We start from the raw sequence: 25,856 nt of genomic DNA on the forward strand, positions 1-25,856 counted from the left end.
TAGGGGAGGGCAGTTGGGGGGGGACCAAGCCTGCAGAGGAGGGCAGTTGGGGGGACCAGGCCTGCAGGGGAGGGCAGTTGGGGGGGACCAGGCCTGCAGGGGAGCAGTTAAGTGTTGATCAAGCTGGCAAGGGAGTGGTTAGGAGGCAATCAGGCTGGCAGGCAGGCCAGCCATTGGGAGCCAGCAGCCCTGGATTGTGAGAGGGGTGTCTGACTGCCCATTTAGGCCTAATCCTGGTGGGTTCCCAGATTGGAGAGGGTGCAGGCTGGACTGAGGGACACACACACTCCCCCGTGCACTAATTTCTTGCACAGGACCTCTAGTATATTCATATTCATAATCCATTTGCCCCCAAAATGGAGGTAAGGAATGGGTGTCAAGAACACAGACTCTGATCCACTTGAGAATTCTTCTCTCAGCAGCCAGCCATCCTGGTGTCCAGCCCAGGCTGTTCCAGTCAGAACACAGCCTACAGCTTTCAGGAAACAGTTGCTTTTCCCGCATTCCTTGACCAGAAGTTTTCCTTCCTCTGCAGCAGGTAACATTACTCAGAGGGTACAAAAGACAGGAAGAAAGGGGACTTGGACCCAGGTAAACTCCCGACGCGTGATGGCCACATCACAGGAGAGTTCAGGCTTCCATCCTCCCCTCCCCGCCATCAAGCAGGGCAGCTGGAACCCCAAACCTCTCCTCCCTTCACTCAAAATCTGGAATGTCTCTTTTCCCACCATGGCATGTCAGGCAGCCAGGTGTAGTATTTGGCTTTCTCTAATCACCAAGGAGAGGCAGCTTTTTCTCTTGGCGCTACTGTCCAATTACAATTCTTGTGAAGTTAGCCCCCTCCCCTGTTCTAACTGGCTTCAACCTGCTTTTTCTCCCCCACTTCTTCTCCCTGTAATCATTGCTTTCCCCCTGAGGCCCTACCTGCACTTAAGTGGACAGAAAGTTAGGTATTAGTAAAGGAGGCCGAGAGTGGAAAGTGAAACATTAACTTTTGTCTATGTACTTTTCTATTCCAATTTTTAAACTTAAAATGCTTTCTTTTTACATTACAGAAATACAATAATTACCTTTTAGGGAGAGGAGGAGAGTGGATATTTATTCCAAGAATTCTCTATTATTTGGCTAAGTCGACATATATCAAATAGAAAATATTTCCCATCAGCTACAAAGGAAAGCAAATTTTTTATACATGCTAATTATTCACAAGCTTTTCCTCTCTTCAGGGAGAAAAGTAATTTACAATAAAAAATAAGATTTTTTATTAAATAGAAAAGTCCTCATAACTTAATCATGTTTCTATGTATCAACTAGAGAATGTTTTAAATTATACTTCCCAAGTAGCTTTAAAAAGTACAGACTAATTCATTTGAAAATTTTAAACTTAAATTTTCCTGAAACAAATCAACATTTTATATGTTCAGTAAATAATCCCCCTACAGCCTAATAAGTGCCTTATTTTTGTCTTGTTTTGAAAAAAATGATCTATCTTTTCCACTCCTGGAAGTTTTTAATCTTTATAAATAATTGGTTTAGTTATGTTCTGTTAAAGGAATGCAAGGCCTCTCACCTCTGGCCTCCTTGTCTCTAGAGAACCTGGGAGGAGCCTAGTATAGCTGCAGGGCTGCTGCCTGCCATTCCACTGGGGCCCTGGTGGCCCCTCAGCCAGTCTTAGGCCAGTGTTCAAGGAACTCTCACCCACTAACCATTTTATTTCACCTAGACCCACTGTTCTCAACTAGGGAAGTCTGTGGCTGCCTGAAATTGTATGCAAGTTTGTGCATGTTTGGAGCTCGTGGGTACATGCACGTTTATACCTTAGGAATCTCAGAAAGCCTGATACATGAGCAGGATGACATTATGAGGAAGCTGAAACTGTGAGGTAGAGACATGACATAGGTGGAGATGGGGGTTGAGAGGAAAGGAGATGAGACTGAGATAGCAAATGAGCCAAGTTAATGGCAGAGAGCTACAATCCTCAGGTCCTGGCTCCTAGAGGTCCATTAGAAACTGGCTGTCAGTTTTCAGATTCCCTTAAGATCAGAATCTTCTTTACTGCCTCAAATTCTCACCACGGATCCTGCCTCAGATGAGCTAGCCTGAGTCTCTATTCCTTATAAACAATGAGACTAACTGAAACAATGGTTAGCTGTAATAAAATATTCCTTAAAAATCAACAAAGTAACAATGGTTACCATGGCCTAAAAACTGGTGCAAAGACATCAATAGGTTATTGATCAAAGAAGACATCTATGTGGAAAATAAGTATAAGCTTCAAAGCCTCACTAGTGGTCAAGATATACAAATTAAATTTTCAAGGTACTCTTATTCACCTGTCAAATTGGGGAATATTTTTTGTTAATTATACCATCCATTTTATATGAGGTCATTCACATGGGAAAAATCTAGACTTTTAGCTCTAGAAATTTCACTTTTAGAAAATTTTCCTTAGGGAATACTTATAGTTTTAGTGATAGCTTGCAACCTAAGATTAAACAACAAGGAATTGACTAAATGAATTACTGTTCATTTTAACATGATGAAGTACAATATTTGATAACATGGAAATATTTACATTGCTTTGTTAGATAGAAAATATGTGTAATATGGTAGCCCAGTGAAATAAATATACATATTTTATACATCTAAAAATAATCCCCTCCATCCCACTCACAAGCAGGGCAGAAGCACTAGCATCATTTTCTCTCTCCCTTCACCCTAAATCCGGGACATATATATTTTAATTTAAATTGTATATATTTATACATCTATTATGTATTATTTATATACTAGAGGCCCGGTGCATGAAATTCTTGCATGGGGGAGGGGGTTCCCTCAGCCCGACCTATATCCTCTCCAATCTGGGACTCCTCATGGGATGTCCGACTGCCTGCATGATTGGGCCTAAACCAGCAGTCAAATATTCCTCTCGCAATCCGGGACCACTGGCTCCTAACTGCTCACCTGCCTGTCAGCCTGATCACACTAACTGCTCTCCCCTGCTGGCCTGATCCCCCTAACAGCCTCTGCCTTGGCCCTGCCACCATGGCTTTGTCCAGAAGGACGTCCAGAAGATCATCCGGAAGATGTCCCGTCTAATTAGCATATTACCCTTTTATTAGTATAGATAATTGTTTTATATATAGTGACAACAGTGAATGAAGTCTGGGTTATCTTTAAAATATCTGTTTCATAATTCTGTGTAGTAATTCAGATTAACTGCAGAAAATTTGAGAAATATACAAAAATTATAGACGTAGCCCTAGCCAGTTTGGCTGAATGCTTAGAGCATTGGTCTGAGGACTGAAAGGTCCCAGGTTCAATTCAGGCCAAGGGCACATGCCTGGGCTGCAGGCTTGATCCCCAGTAGGGGGCATGCAGGAGGCAGCCAATCAATGATTCTCTAACACTGATGTTTCAATCTCTCTCTCCCTCTCCCTTCCTCTCTAAAATCTATATATATATTTAAAATTATAGACATAAATTCTTGTAAAACTCCATATTTTCATAAAACTTCTTCTGCATGACTTTTCGCCCACTAACATTACAGGTTATGTTAATATGCTGTGAAGTAGGGATCTAAATATTTCAAAGGTAAATTTGAATAGGTGAGATTTCACTTTAAATGCTGACTTTAGAATTCAACCTTGTTTTAAGATGCAGCTCTGGCCCTAACTGGTTTGGCTCAGTGGATAGAGCATTGGCCTGCAGACTGAAGGGCCCCAGGTTCGATTCCAGGCAAGGGCATATGCCTAGCTTGCAGGCTCAATCCCCGGTAGGGGGCGTGCAGGAGGCAGCTGCTCAATGATTCTCTCTCATTGATGTTTCTCTCTCTCCCTCTTCCCTTCCTCTCTGAAATGAATAAAAAAATATATTTTTTTAAAAAGATGCAGTTCCACTGCACTAACATGTCCAATCAGGAAGAATAATTGAGAAGAAAGGTCTGAAAAAGACTATGGATTTGGGTTGACAATACCTAGTAAGCATCTAATTAATGTTTGTTGAATGAGTGGATGAGATATGTGCTTGAGAGTCATCAAATAAATTGGGTATAGATTCTTGAGAGTTTTCTTTCCTTCTATATGTATTTTAAATACAGGCCCTAGCCAATTTGGCTCATTAGATAGAGCATTGGTCTGCAGACTGCAGGGTCCCTGGTTTGATTCCAGTCAAGGGTTCAATTCTGGTCAAGGGCACATGCCCAGGTTGCTGGCTTGTGGCAGCCGATCCATGATTCTCTCTCATCGTTGATGTTTCAATCTCTCTCTCCCTCTCCCTTCCTCTCTGAAATCAATAAAAATATATTTTAAAAATAAATAAATATAACTAGGATCATTTTATACACATTGTTTTATAACCTGCTTTTATTTTATTTTTTTAATTAAATCTTTATTGTTCAGATTATTACATTTGTTCCTCTTTTCTCCCCCCATAACTCCCCTCCTCCAAGTTCCCACCCCACCCTCCGCCCTCACTCCCCACCCACTGTCCTCATCCATAGGTGCACAATTTTTGTCCAGTCTCTTCCCGCATCTCCCACATCCCTTTCCCCCACAAGAATAGTCAGTCCATTCCCTTTCTATGTCCCTGATTCTATTATAATCACCAATTCATTCTGTTCATCAGATTATTTATTCGCTTGATTCTTAGATTCACTTGTTGATAGATGTGTATTTGTTGTTCATAATTTGTATCTTTACCTTTTTCTTCTTCCTCCTCTTCTTAAAGGATACCTTTCAGCATTTCATATAATACTGGTTTGGTGGTGATGAACTCCTTTAGCTTTTCCTTATCTGTGAAGCTCTTTATCTGACCTTCAATTCTGAATGATAGCTTTGCTGGATAAAGTAATCTTGGTTGTAGGTTCTTGGTATTCATCACTTTGAATATTTCTAGCCACTCCCTTCTGGCTTGCAAAGTTTCTCTTGAGAAATCAGCTGACAGTCATATGGGTACTCCCTTGTAGGTAACTGAGTTTCTTTCTCTTGCTGCTTTTAGGATTCTCTCTTTGTCTTTTGCTCTTGGCATTTTAATTATGATGTGTCTTGGTGTGGTCCTCTTTGGATTCCTTTTGTTTGGGGTTCTCTGCGCTTCCTGGACTTGTAAGTCTATTTCTTTCACCAGGTAGGGGAAGTTTTCTGTCATTATTTCTTCAAACAGGTTTTCAATACCTTGCTCTCTCTCTTCTTCTGGCGCCCCTATAATTCGGATGTTGGTATGCTTGAAGCTATCCCAGAGGCTCCTTACACTATCTTCGTATTTTCGGATTCTTTTTTCATTTTGCTTTTCTAGTTGGGTGTTTTTTGCTTCTTCGCATTTCAAATCTTTGCCTTGATTCTTGCGCTCCTCTGGTCTGCTGTTGGGAGTCTGTATAATATTCTTTATTTCGGTCAGTGTATGCTTAATTTCTAGTTGGTTCTTTATCACAACATCGAGGGTCTCATTAGATTTCTTGAGGATCTCACTATATTTATTGGCAGTCTCACCAGTCTTTTCGAGGGCCTTACTAAGTTTATCGGCAGCTTTTAGACAGTTCTTGAAGGACCTTAAAAGTGTGGTTTTGAACTCTATATCCTCCATTTCTATCAGTTGTGTCCTGTTTCTTTGTCTCCACATTTTTTATGCTTTCTTGGTGCACCCCCTTGTGGTCTTTGTGCGCTGTCTTGTTGTAGTTAAACCTTGATTGTTGTAGGTAATACTGGGGGGGATTTGACCTCCAGGCCAACTGGCTGTGAGAATTACCTGTGTCTGCAGTGGGAGAACTTCTGTCCTCTAGAGAGGTGCTAATCTAGCCTTTGCCTAAGGCTATCCCGCAAATGCCTCTGTGCAAGGCTTGGGCAGGGCGGGTCCCAGGGGATCAACAGGGTGGGCTGAGCGAGCAGTTATGGCTGCTCTCAGTCCCATTCCCAAAGGCTCTGCCTCTCAGAGTCCCAGCAACCGCTGCAAACCTCGGAGAGAAAGCTGCCCTCGAGTTCTGACAGATGCCAGACAGTCCCGCTTCTCCCGTTTGAGTCTGGGTCCCCAGGGACTCGCCTGGAACTGGAGCTCAGAGCCTGAGACTTCCTCCAGATTGAAACAGACAACCACCAGCCAGCTCTGCACGCTCCTCCGCAACTTTGTTTTTTCCGCACTGCGCCTCCTCTGAGTCTCAGTATGCTTTTCTCTTTCCTTCTAGTTGTAGCATTTCCCCTCAGCCAGCCTTCCTGTGGTTCTGGGTGATGTTCGTTCCGTCTTTTAGTTGTATTTTTGAAGTGGTTGTGCGAGGCAGCAATCTCCGGTGTTTACCTATGTCGCCATCTTGGTTTCTCCTATAACCTGCTTTTAAATAATAATACTTATTGCCTTTATTTGTAAAAGTAAAACATTTTCACTGAGAAAAAAGGTCAGGGAACTATAGATAAATGGCACTTGTCAAGCAGAACCAGAAATATAATCATTTTTTCTATATTTTATATTTTTTAAAAGAATTGAATTGGTAACTAGGACTGTTTTATAATCTGCTTAAAATATTATATTATTGTCAACAATATTAATTTTCCTAGCAAAAAATTCCTAGAAAAGGTTGCTCAACAGGTAAAATTTAAGAAAGAGTTACCTCCTGTCCTAAGAGTATTTAATACTACAGCTTGACTATCTCAGAATTGCACTGGAGGGAGGCATAGTGCACTGGGGAGGAGAATCTCATTTTAATGCATACTAGTCACAAATGGGCCAAGGGAAGCAAATGTGAAGTGTTCAACCATTACAAGGACTCCATACAAATAAGATCATAATTTTTTAGACTCTTCTCTATTGTAGAAGTTCCACATACATACTGAGAAAATGTAGAAAAATCTACAAAGAAGTATATGAAAGTATATGAAAGAATACATAAATCACCCATAAACCCACCAATCATCCAATCACACCCACTTCTAATATTTTGGTGTATAGTATTTCATAATATTTTATATACTAGAGGCCCAGTGCATGGGTGCATACACACACACACACACACACACACACACACGTATTATTTGAAAAAATAGGATCCTCAGCAGGTTACCGTTTGTAACCTGCTTTTTTTCATGTGCCTATATATTACAAGAACATTTTTATTTCAATAAAGATATGACTGTCGCCTTCTCTGGTTTGGCTCAATGGATAGAGCGTCAGCCTGCGGACTGAAGGTTCCCGGGTTCGATTCTGGTCAAAGGTACATGCCTGGGTTGCGGGCTCGATCTCCAGTAGGGGGCATGCAGGATGCAGCCAATCAATGATTCTCTCTCATCATTGATGTTTCAGTCTCTCTCTCCCTCTCCCTTCCTCTCTCTGAAATCAATAAAAGTATTTTTAAAAATGATGACTGTTTTGTATTTGTCAGATATTTTCTTTCTTCTGCATGTTTTCAAAGTTTTATCTCAATTATTTTTCTATTATAAATTAATACATACCTATTAAAGATAAATTTTTAAAAGTTTCCTTTATATTGGATACTCATTTCAAATATATCCTATAGGAATGGTTAAATATATATTCATTCAAAGTTCTAATATGATATAGAAATACAGTAAGACCCCACAGTAACTTGACATTGGATATAATATGGTTGGTGGTGGGGCCTGGGCACAGGGGAAAATGGAAGGATGATAATTAAACTCAAGTGCTCAATAAACAGCTATCATGAGGTGGCATCAAAACACAGCTGAGACCCTAATGGATTTGGGTTGCTCAGTGAGCTAACCAGATATGTTCACATCAGTTATTTCATTCATCTAACCTGAAATTTTATAGGACTAAATTGTGTGGACTTCATTTATCATGTTGAGGTGGAATTTCATTATATTCTCATATTGTAAATACACAAAAATAAATATATGTATGCTGTGACAAAAAAGTACTACCACATGTGTTAACTTTCCATTTGCCTTTTGTCTTAACAATATATATTGGAATATATATATTGATTTCAGAGAGAAAGGTAGAAACATCAATGATGAGAGAAAATCACAGATCCATTGCCTCCATCAGCTGCCTCCTGCACATGCCCCCCAACTGGGGATGAAGCCCACATCCCGGGCATGTGCCCCGAACGGGAATCAAACCATGACCTTCTGGTGCATAGGTTGTTGCTCAACCACTGAGTCACCATAGCTGGGCTTGGACATTTTTCATGTGAGTAAACATAACTCCACATCATTATTTTTTCATCACTGCATACTATTACATTTTATGAATGATCAAACTTTTCTTAAACCAGTCCCTTTTTAGGAATATTTAAACTTTTTCTTTTTTCAAACAAAGTCCATTACCACTACTACTACAATGACCATATTTGTCATGGGAGTGTTTCTGTATGATAAATCACCAGAAGAGGAATTGGTGCGTCCAAAAGCACATATATTTTAAAGTTTGCTATTGCCAAAATTACCTTAAAAATGTACTATTTGATTCTATTTTTTGCATTTTGCTTGTACTTTTTATTTATTATTATTACTGAGGTATAATTGACATATAGCATGTTAGGTGTATAATATAATGATTTGATATTTGTATATATTGTGAAATGATCACCACAATAAGTCTAGTTAACATCCGTATACTATTTTATGTTCTCAAAGTGCATGTGAATGAATGCTTGTTTATCCACAACCCCACCAACTATGAGTATAATGAATATTTTTCATCTTTTCTAATTGCATAGGTAAAATTGATTCTCATTTCTGTTCTCAGGTATTATTTTAATGTTTTGTTAGAAATCTATAATATGATTGTTACATAATTAATTTAACCTGTTTCCTATTGCAAGACTTTTAAGTTTCTTCTTAAAAGTGCCTATTATAAAGAGTTGTGTTAAATATCCTACTAGTCCTTTTCCATTTGTAAATGGTACATATCATTGATGCAGTTTGAATTGTTTTTACAGAATTATGTTTGCCTTTTTATCCTATAGCAAAATCATGTGGGAAAACCCTCAGTTTATGAGAATGTGTACAAACATGTGTGGATGTTCATATGCTTGTGTATATGCTTGGGCACATATCTGCTATTTCCTAGAACAATGCTCTCTTTCTTTCTGCTCCTTCATTGCTGTTTTTCACTTGTGGCTTCTCTTTATATGTTCAGGTCCAAATCAAAGGATTGATACTAGGAATTCAGGCCTCTAAACTTTGTTTTATTAAATCATTGTGACTGGCACTAAGTATTTTCCTTAGGATGTGTACCTAAGAATGGATTTACAGACTCAAAAAGAATGCACATTTTGAGTACTTAACAATTACCTATGTACTATCCAGAAAGGTTGACTGATTTGTATTTTATGACCTGGAAATAAGTGAAAAAGTCCTTGAGGGTAGTGCAGAACATGTCCAAAAATGTTTGTATCGAACCTACTTTCAGATGGCAGCCATCATCAATAGACCTAAGCACCCCTAAGGAGGAGCAAGTGGACTTTTACCCAGCAAGGCAGCTTGAGAAAGGCCAGGGTAATGAATGGTAAGAACACAGGTCTTAGATTCAGTCATACTGGTCTCTTCTTTTCTTCCCACCATCTCAGGCCCAAGTCAAACTCTTTTTCCTCCTTGAGGTTTTCTCTAATTAGCTAACTGGCTATTGCCTTCTCTGAGCTCCTATTGGCCTGGAAGTCCACCCTTTCCTTTAGCCCTTTCTCCAAATGGCTACATGTGAGGGGGTTCTGTCTTTACACTTATATCTTCTATTCCACCCCTAGGGTAAACCCATAGTGGATGTGGCCCATTCTCAGGAGGATAGACCCAGAGAAGAGGCACAAGCAGGCCTTGGATTTGGCCTCCAGATCCTTTGGGTAGGATATCCTAGAGTCCTAGGTATCTAGAGTGTGGTTTAGAAGAAAAGAAGTGAAGGCTCCGAGTAGATACATTTTGCCCCATTGACTCTTCATTACCCAGGGAAGAGGACCTTGAGAGGAGGGCCAGACACTGACCTTCTAAAAGCAGGGCCTTAAGTGGAAGCCTTTTCTACTCAGATCTAAGGAGATAATGTCTTTAGGCACACTGCTTAAACTCTCTGTTTAGTTTCTTCATATATAAAATAGAAATATCTTCCTTGCTATTATTGTTAGGAGTATAAAATGAGATAATGGCAGTAAAGCACCATTCCCTTTTCAGACATTCTAAAGATTTCTGAAACCATTTCCATCAAGCTGAAGAAAAACAGCTGCCATTCAGGATGTTTCAATCATCCTAAGGACAATATATTCAAACTAGAGGCCCAGAGCATGAAATTCATGCACTGGGGCGGGGGGGGGGGGCGTTGTCCCTCAGCCCAGCCTGCACCCTCTCCAATCTGGGACCCCTCGGGGATGTCCAACTACCAGTTTAGGCCTGATCCCTGCTGGCTCCCAACCGCTCACCTGCCTGCCAGCCTGATCACCCCCTAACCACTCCCTTGCCAGCTGATTGACACCTAACTGCTCCCCTGCTGGCCCAGTCACCCCAAACTGCCCTCCTCTGCAGGCCTGGTCCCCCCCAACTGCCCTCCCCTGCCGGCCATCTTGTGGCTGTGGGTGCCGCCATCTTTGAGGGCATGACAGTCAATTAGCATATTCCCTCCTTATTGGCTGTGGGTGCCATCATCTTTGCAATGGAGGGTCAATTAGCATATTCCCTCTTTATTAGATAGGATTTTTACCAATCACATGCTTCTTTTTAAGGTTCTTAGAGCTTGCCAGTGCTCTCCTTTTTTAGAGATACAGGGTGAGTAACTTATTAAGGGTCACATGGTCAGTTTGTAACAGAGTAATGCTCAGCCTCTCTAACTTCATCTTGTTCAAGCATGCTGTTCCCATGGTTGATAGCTTCGTGCATATAGACATGCTAATCATTGTAGGAATTCTGCTTTCAGTTTGAATTTTACAAAAACAGCCCATTCCCAGAGAATGACTCTCCCTGAGGAGATAAGGGAAGTATGTGTTGTTTATGAAAGATTTGCAGGAAACTTGTGACCTGGACTTACATCAGCTATGATCAACAGACTGAGCACAATCTTCCTTGGACCTCTTCTGGCACCCACATGTCTGTGGTCGTCAATCACTTTTTGCCCCCCCCCCCCATTTCCTCTTTCCTTGACATAAAAGAAGACTGAAATCTGTACATTAAGATGGATTTAAGCATTAGGTTCCCCTCTTCTCACTTGGAGACTTCTCGATCAATAAACCTTTCCTTATTCCAAACTCTGATGTTTGAGTTTTGGTCTTTTGAAGCATTGGGCACAACTTTGGACCAGTAGCACGTTCTAGATCTGACACTGGGACTAACCTCTTCTGTCTCTCACACTAGCAGACTCAAACCATGATATCTAGGGTTTTCTGGTGCTCAAATACACGCACTTCCCAGAAGAAAGAATAATGTGACAGAAGAGCAAGTGAAATAAAATGGGATATAGTAACGTTGCTGCTTTTTCACATAATCCAGTGAGGTCTTTATTCTGCCTCACAAAGGGGCACCAAAACTTATAAAAAACAATAATAATGTTTATGTCTCCTCATTAATTTTCAAATGTTACTTCTGAGAGCTATGCAATTTTTATTGGCAAATTTGTGACTTTTACTAAAGACTGAATTGAGGTTGAAAGATAACTAATATCTGTTGAAGACTTTATATAAGTGAAGTGCTTCTCCCCGAATGTTATCATTTAGAATTCCCAACAGTCAATTATATGAGGTGTACTAATATGTTATTATTCCCTTCTTACAGATGAAGAAACAATTGATGATTCTGTAGGCAGCACAGCTTCTAGGCAAATACCACCACCAGGGCTTTGGAGTTAAAACATTATTTATTTTTTTTCATTTTAAATCCTTTCCCCCAGATGAAATCCTAATATAATTATAATAATAGCTTGTACTTTTAAAGCAGTTACCATATGCCAGGCACTATTCTCAGGACTGTATAGGCATTAATTCATTTTTTTAAAATGTTTGAACTTGTTCATTAGTCTCATTATTTTCTACCAATAAAAAAAAAAAAGTCCAAGTCCCCAAAGGTGCTAAATGATTTGGCTGGGTGATACAGGGACATAAGTCTGCTGTCACTAATTCCATACTTTGCAAGTGTGACAAAAATACTGAATTCCAGAAGTTAGAGCCTAAGAGAATGTGTCTCTTAAGAAAGTTTACAAGTGTGAATTCTCTCCCTTGAATGTCATAGATTGATTTGTTCCTGAGTATGCTTAAGAGCTTTTCTCTAAGTCTCTTGATTCCTGCTAACTCCAACACCAAAACTCCAAGCCTCCACAATTTGTGACCCTTTCCAAATAAGTAGGAATACCCTTCTTTGTTTCTGCTGCTCTAGAGAAATTGATTCTGAAAATTTAGCCTGGGTGGCTTAAGGTTCTATTCTGAGATGAAGCATCTTCTTTTTTTACATTTTTCATTTTTTAAATTATAGTTGTGATTCAATATTATATTAGTTTCAGGTGTATATCACAGTTGTTAGACATTTATATAACTTAAAAAGTGAGCCCCCCCCCCCTGCCCCCTGCTAGGCTGGTGTGGCTCAGTGGTTGAGCATCTACCTTTGAACTAGGAGGTCACCGTTTCATGCCTGGTTAGGGCAAGTGCCTGGGTTGTGGGCTTGATCCCCAATGTGGGGTGTGCAGGAGGCAGCTGATCAATGATTCTCTTTTATCACTGATGTTTCTATCCCTCTGTCTCCCTTCTTAGAATCAATAAAAATATTTTTTTTTAAATTGAGCCCCCCAATAAGTCTAATACCCACCTGGCACCATACATAGTTATTACAATATTATTGACTATATTCCCTATGCTGAACTTTACATCCCCTATTTTGTAGCTGCCAACTTGTGCACATTAACTCATTTAACTAAAGTAATTTTGTCTTTGTCTTTTCTGACTATAAAAGAGATTTTGCTTAAAAAAAGAATATAAAAATATTAAGAATAAAGTAAAAACTACATTAAAAAATCGCATTCCTGTCCCAGACTCTCTTTTACTTTTTACAACCCGCTGGCAAACCAACCCAAAGACCAGGTTGCAGATGAAATGGAGGCTGAGGGAGGGGCAATGGCTGTAGGAGTTCTTAATATTGGAGCAGAAGGCAGGAAGAGAATTCTGGAAAGAAGTAGAAAAGTTTAGTAGCTCCGGAAAAAGATGCAGCCCCTCCCTAGTAATCGGAGAAAGGCAAATAAAAATTTCCCCCTGGGATTCTCAACAACGGAAAAGACTGACAGGGCCAAGTGTATAAATGGGGAGGGAGCAGAGGGAGGGCTTACTTATGCCGCGCTTTTGGTGGGAGTGGAAATTAGGGACTCGAGCTCACTGGTGACGTAGATATCACGTGACCAGGAGTCGACGTGTGCAGAAGTCCTGCTAGTCTGGTCCTTGTTCCCGTCTGGGTACCAGCTTCCTTCTGCAGCGCGACAGAGGGTCCTGAGACCGGGCAAGGAGAGTCACTTGGCAGGAATTTTGCAGGTTGGTGTCAAAATAGATACTGCTTGGGGATTTCTAGGATGGGGTGGCCTAGGGCAGAGACCTGATTAAGTCCACCTCTTCACTCCTACCTCTGCGCCTGCAGGAAATTATAACTCTTGGGAAAGGGACTGACTGAGGGTCTCGAGAGAAGGACAGGGAAACTTGTGATAATTTAAAAATAATAAACCTCTGCCATCTCAGACCACTTTCCCAACATCTACCCTTCCCCCAACTCCCACCTCAGTCTTAAAGATATTCAGAAATAATCTCCCTGTGTGATGGGAAATTCGAGCTAACTTGCATGTGAAGAGGGGGATAACTGGGGGAAACAGAGGCGAGAAAGTTTCCATTACCGAGAACCTCAATGAGGAAAAAGGTGCGTGGAGCTGGTCACCAAGCGCTCGCTCCACCCCCACTCCTCCACTCCCTCCTCCTCCTCCCTCCTCCCTCTCCCACCCCACCCCCTCCCCCTCGCTTTTCCCGTTTGTCCACAGATCTGCAAGTCTGTTGTTCACTGCGCTACCCAACTAGAATATACTAAGAAGAAGCTGACCGAATCAGTACTGGTAAGTGAGTGGAATAGAAAGACGCCTGGGGTGGAGGTGGGCGAGGGCGGGACTGAGTTGTGGGCCCCGCTGTTCCTAACTCCCCGCCCCCCCCCGCCCCCCCCCCCCGCTTCTCTTAGACTCCTCTGTTCTGGGAGTGTCTTGTGTTATGCCTTGCGCGGGGAGAGGGCGGGGGGGATGGTTGAGGAGGGCCTTGAAAATGGCTGGAAGGAGGGACGAAAGGGAGGAGAAGCAATGGAAAGAGGAGGTGAGAGGGGACGTCTTAGGGTAGCCGTCATTGCTGAATGAGTCTCTGGGTGGAAGATATTTGATGATGGCTCAGAAACAAACAGAAAGCAAATGCTGAGATCTCCGTCCAGAGCACGGGTCCAGAGCCTTTGACTTACCATCTCCTTCTTGCTTCCTAGAAGTAATTTTATTCAAAGAGGAATAAGCAGAAAAAAACAAAGGAAGAGAAAAAGGAAAGGAAGGAAGAGGACAGAAACAAGATGAAACCCTGTCAAAAAATTGAAGGAAAACCAGAAAATGAGAGTGAACCAAAGCTTGAGGAAGAGCCAAAGTCTGAGGAAAAGCCAGAGGAGGAGCAAGAGCCAGAGGAGGAGGAAAAAACAGAAGGAACTTTTAGAGAAAGGCTGATTCAGTCTCTCCAGGAATTTAAAGAAGATATACACAACAGGCATTTAAGCAAGGATGATATGTTTAGAGAAGTGAATGAATTAGATGAGATAAGGAGAGTAAGAAACAAACTTATAGTGATGCGTTGGAAGGTTAATCGAAACCATCCTTACCCTTATTTAATGTAGCTTACCTTGATTTTTATTGTTTCTGATATTAACATTGCCATATAGCTTTCTTGTGATTTATATTTTCCTGATAAACCTTTGTCCATTTTTCTACTTTTAAGTTGTTGCTATTAGTAGTTTTAGATGAATCTCTTGTTTCTGCATCTCATTGTTTATCATATTTTGAACCAATCTCCAAGTTTCTGCATTTTAATAGGAGAGAGAGCTTGACTCGTTTATACAAAAGGGGGTTTCTGACAGGATACAAAATGAAAAAAATGTTAGTAAGGAATATGTGAATATCATATTTTTAAAAGGGAAGAATACATTTGTATATACATATATACACAGAAAAAACATGTGAGGGATGAAAGACAAAAAGATCACTAAGTGGTAGGATTATGAGTGATTTTTAAAATTCTGCTTATTTGTATTTTCCCTTATTCCTAGAATATCCATGTATTGTTAAAATAATAAAAGTTTAAAAAAACAATAAAAATTTTATAACAAAAAAAAGAGGTAACCAACAGCACTTACCAGTTTATTTCTAAAGGCATTGGGACACTTGATATTTGTTGACAGAATTTTAGAAGCAAATGTAAATGAACTCCAAATTACCACCAGAGTTTTATATCTTTTCTTATCTATAAAATAGAGATAATAATGATCTCTAAGGGATCTTGTGAAGACCAGATAAGGTAATGGCTGAGATATATCTGACAATTATTTTTTCCCCATCTGTCCATGCAGGATCCCAACTCCCAAGAGATTTGTTTTAGCGGTTTGGGAGGGTAGAGAAAGTAGTTTTCACCTGCGCTTAAGAACAAATCCAGGCCAACTGTTGGGTGGACACCACTTTATCTTCCTCTCCTGCTATACCTGCCCAAATGCCCACCAGCCACCTTGATACTACCATATACATTGGATATTCCTGCCCCTTCATCCAGGTTCTGTACCTTTCAGGCCCCTACTGCTGCTGATATTTTGGAATTCTCAAATAGTGAAGCCCAACACATTTCTTCAGAACCCCCAGTAGGCTGAATTCCCAGACTGACCTCTACAGAAATGGGGAGAATGCCCTTCTCAATTTAGACATGCAGGGCCATTTAGGCCATGATATAGATATCCTGGCAAATGGGGTTTTAATCATAGGCCCCCTCTTCCCCATAAGACTCTGACATGATGGGTCTGTTTGAGGGTTGGACCAGAAGATAAGTCTGAATAACAGATGTTGCACGTTAGAGCTTCTCTGAGCCTAACAATTCTGGTTTTGTCTTCTGGACTCTTATTTCCTTAATGTGAGTGAGCTCTTCCAGAAGATCGGTGGCAAGCCCACTTCACCAGTTCAACAGATACTCTTTCGCATGTGTAAAGTGTAAAGAGATGTTCAAGTCAGATTTGGGGATATTCCCATCCTTACCTGGAAACATGAAAGTGCTATATAAGAAGGTGTATCTATGCAGCTAAATCTGCATATGTATATATGTGTCTACGGCTCACAGTTTTGCCAGTTTTATTTTATCTTTCCTCTGTGATGCTTTCTTTTGGGGAGGGAGGCATTCATGTCTCCAGACTGTTCCATAAGCTTGCAACAGACTGATGGATGCTGGTCTGGCTGGATTCCATATGAGGGTCCAGGGGCTCACTGTGGCAGTTTTACAGACAGGATGAATCCATCCCCCTGGTGCTCTGAGGATGTAGAAGGACCCACCCCAACCACACTCATCTCCAGACTGTCTGGCTTTGGCTTCTCTGCTCCAGCCTGCAGCAGGCACCAGACCCTCCTAGGCTGATGGCCAGACAGTCCTGGACATACTTAGCTGGAGCATGACGACTGTCCCCATTGCAGGTCAGAGCACTAGACTTCCTCCCCCCCTTTTTTTTTCTTCACGGGAGCTTGTGAGAACTTTTTATAAGGAAGGAGATAAGACCTCAATATTCATTAACTAAAAACTTTGGTTGTGATAGTCTGTCCAATTCTGATATAATCAGCTAACTTGGGGTTAAAGTAGAGGACCTGGTGGTAGGTGGAGATGATTTTAGATAATATACAAATACTAGAGGCCCGGTGCACAAAAATTTGTGCACTGGCGGGGGGGTGTGTGTCCCTCAGCCCCACTTGTGCCCTCTCACAGTCTGGGACCCCTCGGGAGATAACGACCTGCTGGCTTAGGCCTGCTCCTGGGTGGCAGAGGGCAGGCCCAATCCCTAGGTGCAGCTCCTGGTCGGGCTCAGAGCAGGGCCGATTGGGGAGTTGTGGCACCACCCCCAGTCGTGCACAGAGCAGGGCAGATCGGGAGGTTGCGATGCCACCCCCAGTCACGCTCAGGGTAGAGCCGGTTGAGGGGTTGGGGCACCGCCCCCTGTCACACTCAAGGCAGGGTGGATGGGGAGGTTGGGGCGCTGTCCCCTGTCACGCACAGAGCAGGGCCCATCAGGGGGTTGGGGAGTTCCCCCCTGTCATGCACAGAGTAGGGCCAATAGGGGAGTTGGGGCACCGCCCCCTGTCACGCACAGAGCAGGGCCAATCAGGGGGTTTGGGCACTCCCCCCCCCCCCCCCGTCACACTCAAGGCAGGGCCGATGGGGAGGTTGTGGCTCTACCCCGTCACACACAGAGCAGGGCCCATGGGGGGTTTGGGGCGCCGCACCCTGTCACACACAGAGCAGGGCCGATCAGGGGGTTGGGGCGCCTTCCCCTATCACGAACAGAGCAGGGTGGATAGGGAGGTTGTGGCCCTGCTCCCTGTCACACACAGAGCCACAGGGCGATCAGCTGCCCCCTGTCATGCTGCTCCAGGGGCGAGGAGGCCTCGCGGCTCCGCTTGACACCGGGGCAGTGAGGCCTCACTGCTCCGCTGATCCCAGTGCTGGGAGGCATATTAGCCTTTTACTATGTAGGATAGAGGCCTGGTGCACTGGTGGGGGCCAGCTGGTTTGCCTTGAAGGGTGTCCCGGATCAGGGTGGGGGGTCCCGCTTGGGTGCCTGGACAGCCTGGATGAGGGGATGATGGCTGTTTGCAGCTGGTCACACCCCCTTCAGGGTGGGGGTCCCCACTGGGGTGCCTGGCCAGTCTGGGTGAGGGGCTGAGGGCCGTGTTCAGTCTTGCAAGCTACCGAAGCTCCCAACTTCTCCTTTTTTTCTTTTTTCTTTATTCTGGGATTTATTTATCTTCTATGGCTGTCACTGGAACTGAGAGCCGGCTTTAGCTCTGAGGCTTGGCTCCAGCTCTGAGACCTCGGCTGCTGACCTGGGTTTGTTTGGATTCTATAATTGAAACACTGTTTCAGCTCCAGCTCCAAAGCCGGCCAGCTGAAAGCAGGTTTTTGGGGTTTGTTTCGGTTCTATAATTGCAACATTGTTTCTTAGAGTGCAAGCTCAGAGGCCGGCAGTGGCAGGTGGGGAACCTTGGCTTCCTCTGTCACTGGAGCAAGCAAGCCTCCTGTTCGTTTCAGCTGCCTGGCTGCCGGCCGCCATCTTGGTTGGCAGTTAATTTGCATATCTCGCTGATTAGCCAATGGGAAGGGTAGCGAAGTTATGGTTAATTACCATGTTTCTCTTTTATTAGATAGGATTTTAAATTGTAATATCCTTGTATGTGTATTAATTTGAATGTGTATTAATAAACACTGTCTAAGGCAAATGATGATAGTAGTTAAAGATATAGTCTGGTATTGTAAATTTTTCCTTTTCAAAAAAGTATTCAAATTAAATGAGTCAATTTGAAGACAATAATGAAGTAGAACACAATATTAATAGCATATGGTAAATAATGATATGGTAAAAATCATCCTGGTGGGAAACATTGCCTTAGCATAATTGACTTAGGGAAAATATCTGGAAATACCTGTCAAGAACTGTGCAATTTAAGATTTCACCCTACTTAAAAGTTAATAGGTTAACCTGCTAGTGGTTAATGGATACTGTCAGAAGACAAGACACTAGAATCCTGGGTCAGAGACAATGCACATTATTACAGCAAAAGTAGTATCCAGAGTTTCCTACTGGTTTGTATCAGTTATCCATGATCCACAAGTCCCATGGGATGGCACAGGACTCATGATGGATGCCTCTACATGCAGTGCATTGTATTGCAGGGAAGAAACCCTGAATTTGGAGAAGTCACAGCTTTCTTAGTATGCAGAAGCAAGCCTGCTTCCTGTCCAGCGAAAGACATTGCTTGTTGCAAACACAACTCTGAGAAATGGCTTGCCTGTGAAGAGTGATCAGGCCTTACCTCTTGGTACACCCAATTAAAATGTGCAGGGATGCTCAGGACCCAAGGTGGATTGCCTCTCCCAATAATGGTTTTCTCTGTGCAATAAATCTTAATGTGAATGGCAAGCCTTTCCTAACATCACAAGTTTTGATTTCTACTTCCAAGTTAAATAAAGCAAGTAATTCATTATACTGTAGAGTGCAAATAGGGCATTTGTAACTCTTCCTAGGTTTTAATTAAATACATAGGCTTTTGAATGAATCCTAAATAACTGAATGAGGATGAAAATATCAAGTAAGAAACTAAAAGTAAATAGAGTCCCAGTGCATAAAATTCGTGCACAGGGGTGGGGGGCCCCCTCAGCCTGCACCCTCTTCAATCCAGGACCCCTTGGGGGATGTCCGACTGTCAGACATCCCTCTCACAATCCTGGACTGCTGGCTCCCAATCGCTCACCTGCCTGCCTGCCTGGTCACCCCTAACTGCCCCCCCCATTGGTCTGATTGCCCCTCACTTCCTCTGTGTGCTGGCCTGGTCACTCCTAACTGTGCCCCCCCACACCAGCCTGGTCACCCCCAACTGTGCCCCCTGCCAGCCTAGTTGCCCCTCACTGCCCCCCTGCCAGCCTAATTGCCCCCAACTGTCCCCCCTGCTGGCCTGGTTGCCCCCAACTATCCCCCCTGCCTGTCTGGTCGCCCCTCACAGCCCCCCTGCCAGCCTGGTTGCCCCACGCAGCCTGCTTATTCAGTCGTATGGTCATCCCTCACTAACCCCCCTACAGGCCTGGTCATAGGCAACCATCTTATGAGGGTGTGGCAGTCAATTTGCATATTACCTCTTTATTATATAGGATAATGCTGCAATGAACATAGGGCTGCATATATGCTTTCAATTAGTATTTCAGGTTTCTTCCAGAAGTGGAATTGCTGGGTCATAAGGCAGTTCCATTCTTAATTTTTTGAGGAATCTCCATAATTTTCCACAGCGACTTCACCTATCTGCATTCCCACCAACAGTGCACAAGGGTTCCCTTTTCTCCACACCCTTGTCAACACTTGTTTGTTAAATTATTGATGATAGCCATTCTGACAGGCGTGATGGCTTTTAAAACAACTTTCTTAAGATTTAATTAACATACCATATAATTCACCCACTGAAAGTATACAATGGTTTTTAGTATATTCACAGTTATGTGCGATTTATCACTACAGTCAATTATAAAACATTTTTGAGTAAAAAAGAAACACCATACCTTTAGCTATGACTCTTCCCCCATGTTTCTATTGCTTCAGCCCTAAGCAAACACTAATCTACTTTGTCTATAATTTCCCAATCATGGATATTTCCTAAAACTGTGTTCATATAAAATGTGTTCTTTTGTGATTGGCTTCTTTCACTTAGCATGTTTTCAAGATTAATTCATTATGTAGCATGTACTTCTTTTTATGGCTGTACAATATTCTATTGCATGTTTATGCCACATTTTGTTTATCTATTAATCCATTTATGGATATTTGAGCTTTCCTCATCTTTTGCTTATTATGAATAGTGGTGCTAGGAACATTCATGTTCAACTTTTATGAGGACAAATGTTCTTTGTTTCTTTTTTCCTTTTTTTTTACTTTTTGGGGGCTAGGGGAGGACATATGTTCTTATTTCTCTTGGGTAGATATCTAGGAATTGAACTGGGTCATACAGTAACTCTATGATTAATCATTTCAGGACTTGCCATACTATTTTTCAAACTGGCTGACAGTTTACATTCCCACTAGCAGTGTGTAAGAGTCCCAGTTTCCCCATATCCTTGACAACACTTTTTTTGTCTGACTTTCTGATTCTAACCATTTTAGCAGAAGTGAAGGACTTTTTTAATTTAAATTTTATTTTATTTTTGCTTTTAACCTTTTATTTTTTATTTAAGTATAGTTGATATTAAATTGGTTGTGAAGAGATTCTGAAAGGGATTGCGCTGAATCTTTAGGTCAATTAGAGGAGCATTACCATTAACCGTATTAAGATTTTCAATTAATGAACATGGAATTTTTTCATTCAATTGCTATAATTCCATTTCCTATAATTTCTTTCAAGAATGTTTTGTAGCTTTCAGAGTATACATTTTGTACTTCCTTTATTAAATTTATTTATAAGTATTTCATTCTTTTTGATACTATTATAAATAGAATTGTTTTGTTAATCCTTTTCAGATTGTTCATTGCAAATGTATAGGAATATAATGATTTTAATCAATATTCTAAATTTACTTTTAACAAACACCAGTCAGAACTTTAGGAAAGTGTGACTTTTTTTCTAATATTTAAGTAGAAAATTTTAAATACAGTTAAATTTTACATTTTGAAAATGAGCAAAATGGTAGTGGAAAACACATGATAAGATATTGAGATATATTTTAAAGCAAAAGCAATTTAACAATGGTGAGGCTGTTGCAGAAACTAAACAGAACAAACAACCAACCAAAAATCCATGTTCGGTGAGCCATAATCACAGTATCTGGGAGAGACCACGAATGTGTAAATAGAGACAGGAACCTGGTGAACTGCAGAAAACAAGCTTGACTCTCAAAGCTTTGGGCCATTGGGCATGTGTGTGCCCTGCCACCAGCTCTGGGTTTGCCAAGTGATCCCCCACAGAGCTTCTCAGTGAAGACCATTCATGCTAAGAAACCTGGACCTGAGGGCTTGGTCTTGTGCTCACTTAGAGGGACTCATCAGCTGTGTCTTCTCTGGCCTGGCAGAGTTCCCTGAGCAGAAAGAAAACACCCTTATTCTTGGCTGGAAGTGTAATTTATGACTCCCTGACCTGGGAGTCAGGAGGTAGGGAGCAGTCTAGGTTCAAATATGGCAGGCTCTTGCCTTTCTTATCAAATTTTTGTGCATTTTATTGAGGAATAGATAGTTTTCCACCTGATATATGCCCTTAAGACCATTCCCTAAGGGACCGAATGACCAGTTGACCAGTCACTATGATGCACACTGACCACCAGGGGCCAGACACTCAACACAGGAGCTGCCAAGGACAGCAACTTCGAGAGTACCTTTTCACACTCTAGAACCCATAGGGGAATGTTGGACTGCCAGTTTTGGCCCGATCCCTGCATGCCAGGCAAAGGGACCCCACTGCCAGAGGGACCCCACTCACTCCGCAGACACTGTTCAAGCCCAGGTGCCACCCCAGATGCAGCCAGTTGGGGAGGGACTGCGGGAGGTTGGCTCCAGGGTGTGTCCAGCCCATCTTGCCCAGTCCCGCCCCGCCAGCCACCTTCTAATTAATTTCCTTTTAATGTGCATGAATCTGTGCACCAGGCCTCTAGTATATATATAATTTTCACTAGTTTCACTGGAGATCAGGTCCACAAAGCTCCTCACTCTATCATGACGTCCTAGACATTACTTTTTCCTGGAATACATCACTGACACCTGAATTAAGTCCTCTTACTCAGTGCTCCAACTCCCATTTCAGTACTTACCACACTCACCTTCTGGTTTCCTTCCATTAAACCATGAGTGCCATAGGAGTATGAAGGCTGTATCTGCCTTGTTCTCTTTTATACCTCCAGGGCCTTGCCTAGCACACAGCAGATGCTCAATAAAGTATGGTGAACTGAAAATATATTTCTTACATTTTTAAGTGGAAAAAGCTATGTCTTGGGAATCAGAACTCCTAAACATGGTACTGAGATTGAGATGTGGAAAGGGAAGGCAAGGCTTAGCACAGAAAAATGGCTCAAACAATAAAAGGACAAAAAAATGAGTGAAATGTAGATTTGGGGACTTACTAATAAATGAAACTGAGTAGAGGTTAAGAGCATAGACTTAGGAAATAGACTAAATGGGTTTGAATTCCTACTCTACCACTTCCTATTTGTTGCTTAGCCTCACTGTCCTGAATTTCTCTTATGTATAAAATGAGGGATAATCTTAGCATCTAACTCAGAGTATTTGGGGTATGATAAAATGCAATAATGAATATATATATATATGTGTGTATATATATATATATATATATATATATATATATATATATATTTCCAATGATGCCTGTCACATATCAGTATTTAAATAAATGCTGTTTTATTTTCAACACTATGTATGTTTAAGAAACTAAAATAAGTCTATACATGCTGTTTCATAATTTACAAAAAAAATAATGATTTATTTTGCTTCTTGCAAAAGGAATACATTTTTCTTGGACAATTTAGAAGATAGAAGTAATCACCACCTGAGGAACAGCATCAGAAATGCATCTTTAATCTCAAAGATGAAGATAAGTAAATGGGAGTGGATGAGGGAGGAACGGGGGCACCAAGTCACCAGGTATAAGTTTCTAAGTGTAAAATGTGGCACAAGATACTGTCATACTACAGTTGCCTGAGTCTCAGATTTGTGGTGGGAAATATAGCCCCTGATTAAGGAGATGGGGTAGGAGTGTAATGGGGGGAGGAGGAAGAGAAGAGGATGTGTGTGTATGTGTGTGTGAGAGAGAATTTACTCATCTGTACTGCCAACACATAGAAATGATCAGTGTTACTAGTCTTTCAAAATAATTTATTGCTTATTCTCATACATACCTTAATTTTTGCAGAATATTTGAAAAAATGTAAAATATTATAAATCAGAAGATTTATGATTTTGGCCTATCACCATCTCTACAAGAGCCAAAAGTAATTATAAATAAAATGTTAGTGTACTTTGATTTGACATATAATGTGTGTAAACTTACAAGGTAAGTATAGATAGATGGATGGATGAATAGATGATAGATAGATAGATAGATAGATAGATAGATAGATAGATAGATAGATATGGTCTTGGTTCACACAATTATGGATGCTAGGAACTTTTACAATGTGCTGTCTGCAAGCTGGAGAGCCAGGAAAGTCAGTGGCATCGTTCAAAGACCTGAGAGCTGAGAGCTGATGTGTAGATGCCAGTTTGAACTAGAAGTCCTGAAAACCAGGAATGCCAAGGGCAGGAGATCAATGTCCCAGCTCAAACAGTCTCACAGAGAACAAATTCAATCTTCCTCTGCCTTTCTGTTCTATTCAAGCCCTCAATGCATTGGATGATGCCCAGCCACACTGGGGAGTGCCATCTGCTTTACTCAGTTCACCAATTCAAATGCTAGGTTCTTCCAGAAACACCCTCGCAGACACACTCAGAAATGCTTAACCAGATATATGGGCATCCCATGGCCTACTGGGCACATAAAATTAATCATCACATCCTCCTTTCCTATATTTACTCAGATGGTTTGAGATTTTGGAAAAGGGGGATAAAAAGACTCTCTTTAACCTGACTACATAGGGTAAGATTGCTATCCCCATGTGATTAATCATCACTGTGGCTCAAGTTTGATTTCTATAGAGCTTGCTGATAAGGAATCACACTCAAGCAGCTCCCTTAGATTTTTGTGGCATGTTGGAAGATTGAGCCATATCTTGCATGTGGCTCCTAGTTGATTCTCACACAACATTCCTGTGATGTCATAGATTTCTTTGCCTTACTATGTAACTGTTTCTGGTAAGCCTATAGCTCAATAACTCCCTTCTCCCCAGCAACAACTCCAGAGCCTGTAGATATGGTAGGATTTATTTTTCACACCTCCAGAATTGGGAACTTTGGTAAGGAGTTCATTCTACTACATAATCTCTGCAAAAATGTTCTTTCTAAGCTCCTATAGCATCTAGGTAGCTCAAAACCCCAGTGATGAAGCAGATATCTAGCAGAGGAATAAAAAGTGAATTGTGCCATCTTGTAGATATCCCTAAACTTTATGTATAATTCTTTTAGGATCCCACTCCATTGGCTTTGGGAATCAAGCGTAACTATCTGCCATATTTATAAGAGATAAGGAGAGGGGATAAATTCTTCTTACAAACACTGTACTTCCTCAAATATAAGCCCACTCTCTCCCTTCCCAATACTACATCGCCCTTCTATTATTTCAAGGTAAGAGCGATCAAACCAGTTTACCCTCTTTTTGTCCTTAGGGCACATGAGTCCCAAACTGAAACTCTTGTATCCTAACTTAGTCTTGGAAATTTTTCAAATTTTGTTCTTAACATGTTGTTATCTATCTCCAACTCCCCAGAAAACTTTAAGGGACAAGAAAATATCTCAAGCAACACCTCATAACATTTTAGTAAAGATAGCATTTCCAGGACGATTTTTACTTATCTTTGAAACATCACTTCATTACAACCAACTTCCTATATAGCATAATATCTGATGTGGAACAATATACAAACGTATATTTTCATCCAAGAAAATGTGGTGGTTTCAAACAAGACTTTTTCCATATGGGTCAAAAAGACGATAGCAAAACCTTTAGCCACTGAGAGAAATAAAACTCCAACTGCTAGACTTCCAATTGGGAACTTTGAAAGTCAATGGTTATGTCACAGTGGTTTCTCTACTTGAAGAGGTTTCTTTCTAGGTAATTCCTAATTTTCATAAAAGCTTTTCTGTCTTGCTCTAAACACAGTTTCTTGAATGAAGAACAATTCTGTTGTGAATGCATTCAGTCAACAAATATTCACTAATCATCCAATTGGTACAAGGAACCTAGTCACTGGTTATGCAAAGTAGAAAAAAACAGATGTGTTGGGTCCTTGTGGATTTTAAAGACAAGTTGATCTAGCTAAGGAAAGAATTCAACTATACCTACTCTTCAAATTTTGTTAGAAATCATCTAATAATGGTAAAAAATGTGTAAACTTTTATTGGCAATTTATTAAGCTCTGTGGTAAGTACTTGATATATGTCATTTACTTCTTCTAACAATGTGTTTTACAAAGGAAGCACACACCTTGATAAGTAATTGAC

The 25,856-nt window shown here is 41.3% G+C and overlaps 1 protein-coding gene across 3 annotated transcripts; it reads left to right on the forward strand.

The window, feature by feature from the left end:
• The first annotated feature begins 13,291 nt into the window (after positions 1–13,291).
• Positions 13,292–15,318, forward strand: TCEAL9 (transcription elongation factor A like 9). Of its 3 annotated transcripts, none has more exons than XM_059678892.1 (3): positions 13,292–13,447; positions 13,942–14,017; positions 14,439–15,318. In XM_059678892.1, the coding sequence occupies exon 3, from the start codon at positions 14,502–14,504 to the stop codon at positions 14,814–14,816; it is 315 nt and encodes a 104-aa protein (XP_059534875.1). In that variant the 5' UTR covers positions 13,292–13,447; positions 13,942–14,017; positions 14,439–14,501; the 3' UTR covers positions 14,817–15,318. The 3 variants fall into 3 exon arrangements, with proteins under 3 accessions (XP_059534875.1, XP_059534874.1, XP_059534876.1); XM_059678891.1 differs by having other exon boundaries at positions 13,942–14,013; positions 14,421–15,318; XM_059678893.1 differs by having other exon boundaries at positions 13,942–14,013; positions 14,424–15,318.
• The last annotated feature ends 10,538 nt before the right edge of the window (positions 15,319–25,856 follow it).

Source organism: Myotis daubentonii, chromosome X (assembly GCF_963259705.1).
Source record: "Myotis daubentonii chromosome X, mMyoDau2.1, whole genome shotgun sequence".
Taxonomy (NCBI): Eukaryota; Metazoa; Chordata; class Mammalia; order Chiroptera; family Vespertilionidae; genus Myotis; species Myotis daubentonii.

Coding starts and splice junctions, on each gene's coding strand:
- TCEAL9 (XM_059678892.1), top strand. CDS start 14,502: ATGAAACCCTGTCAAAAAATTGAAGGAAAACCAGAAAATGAGAGTGAA.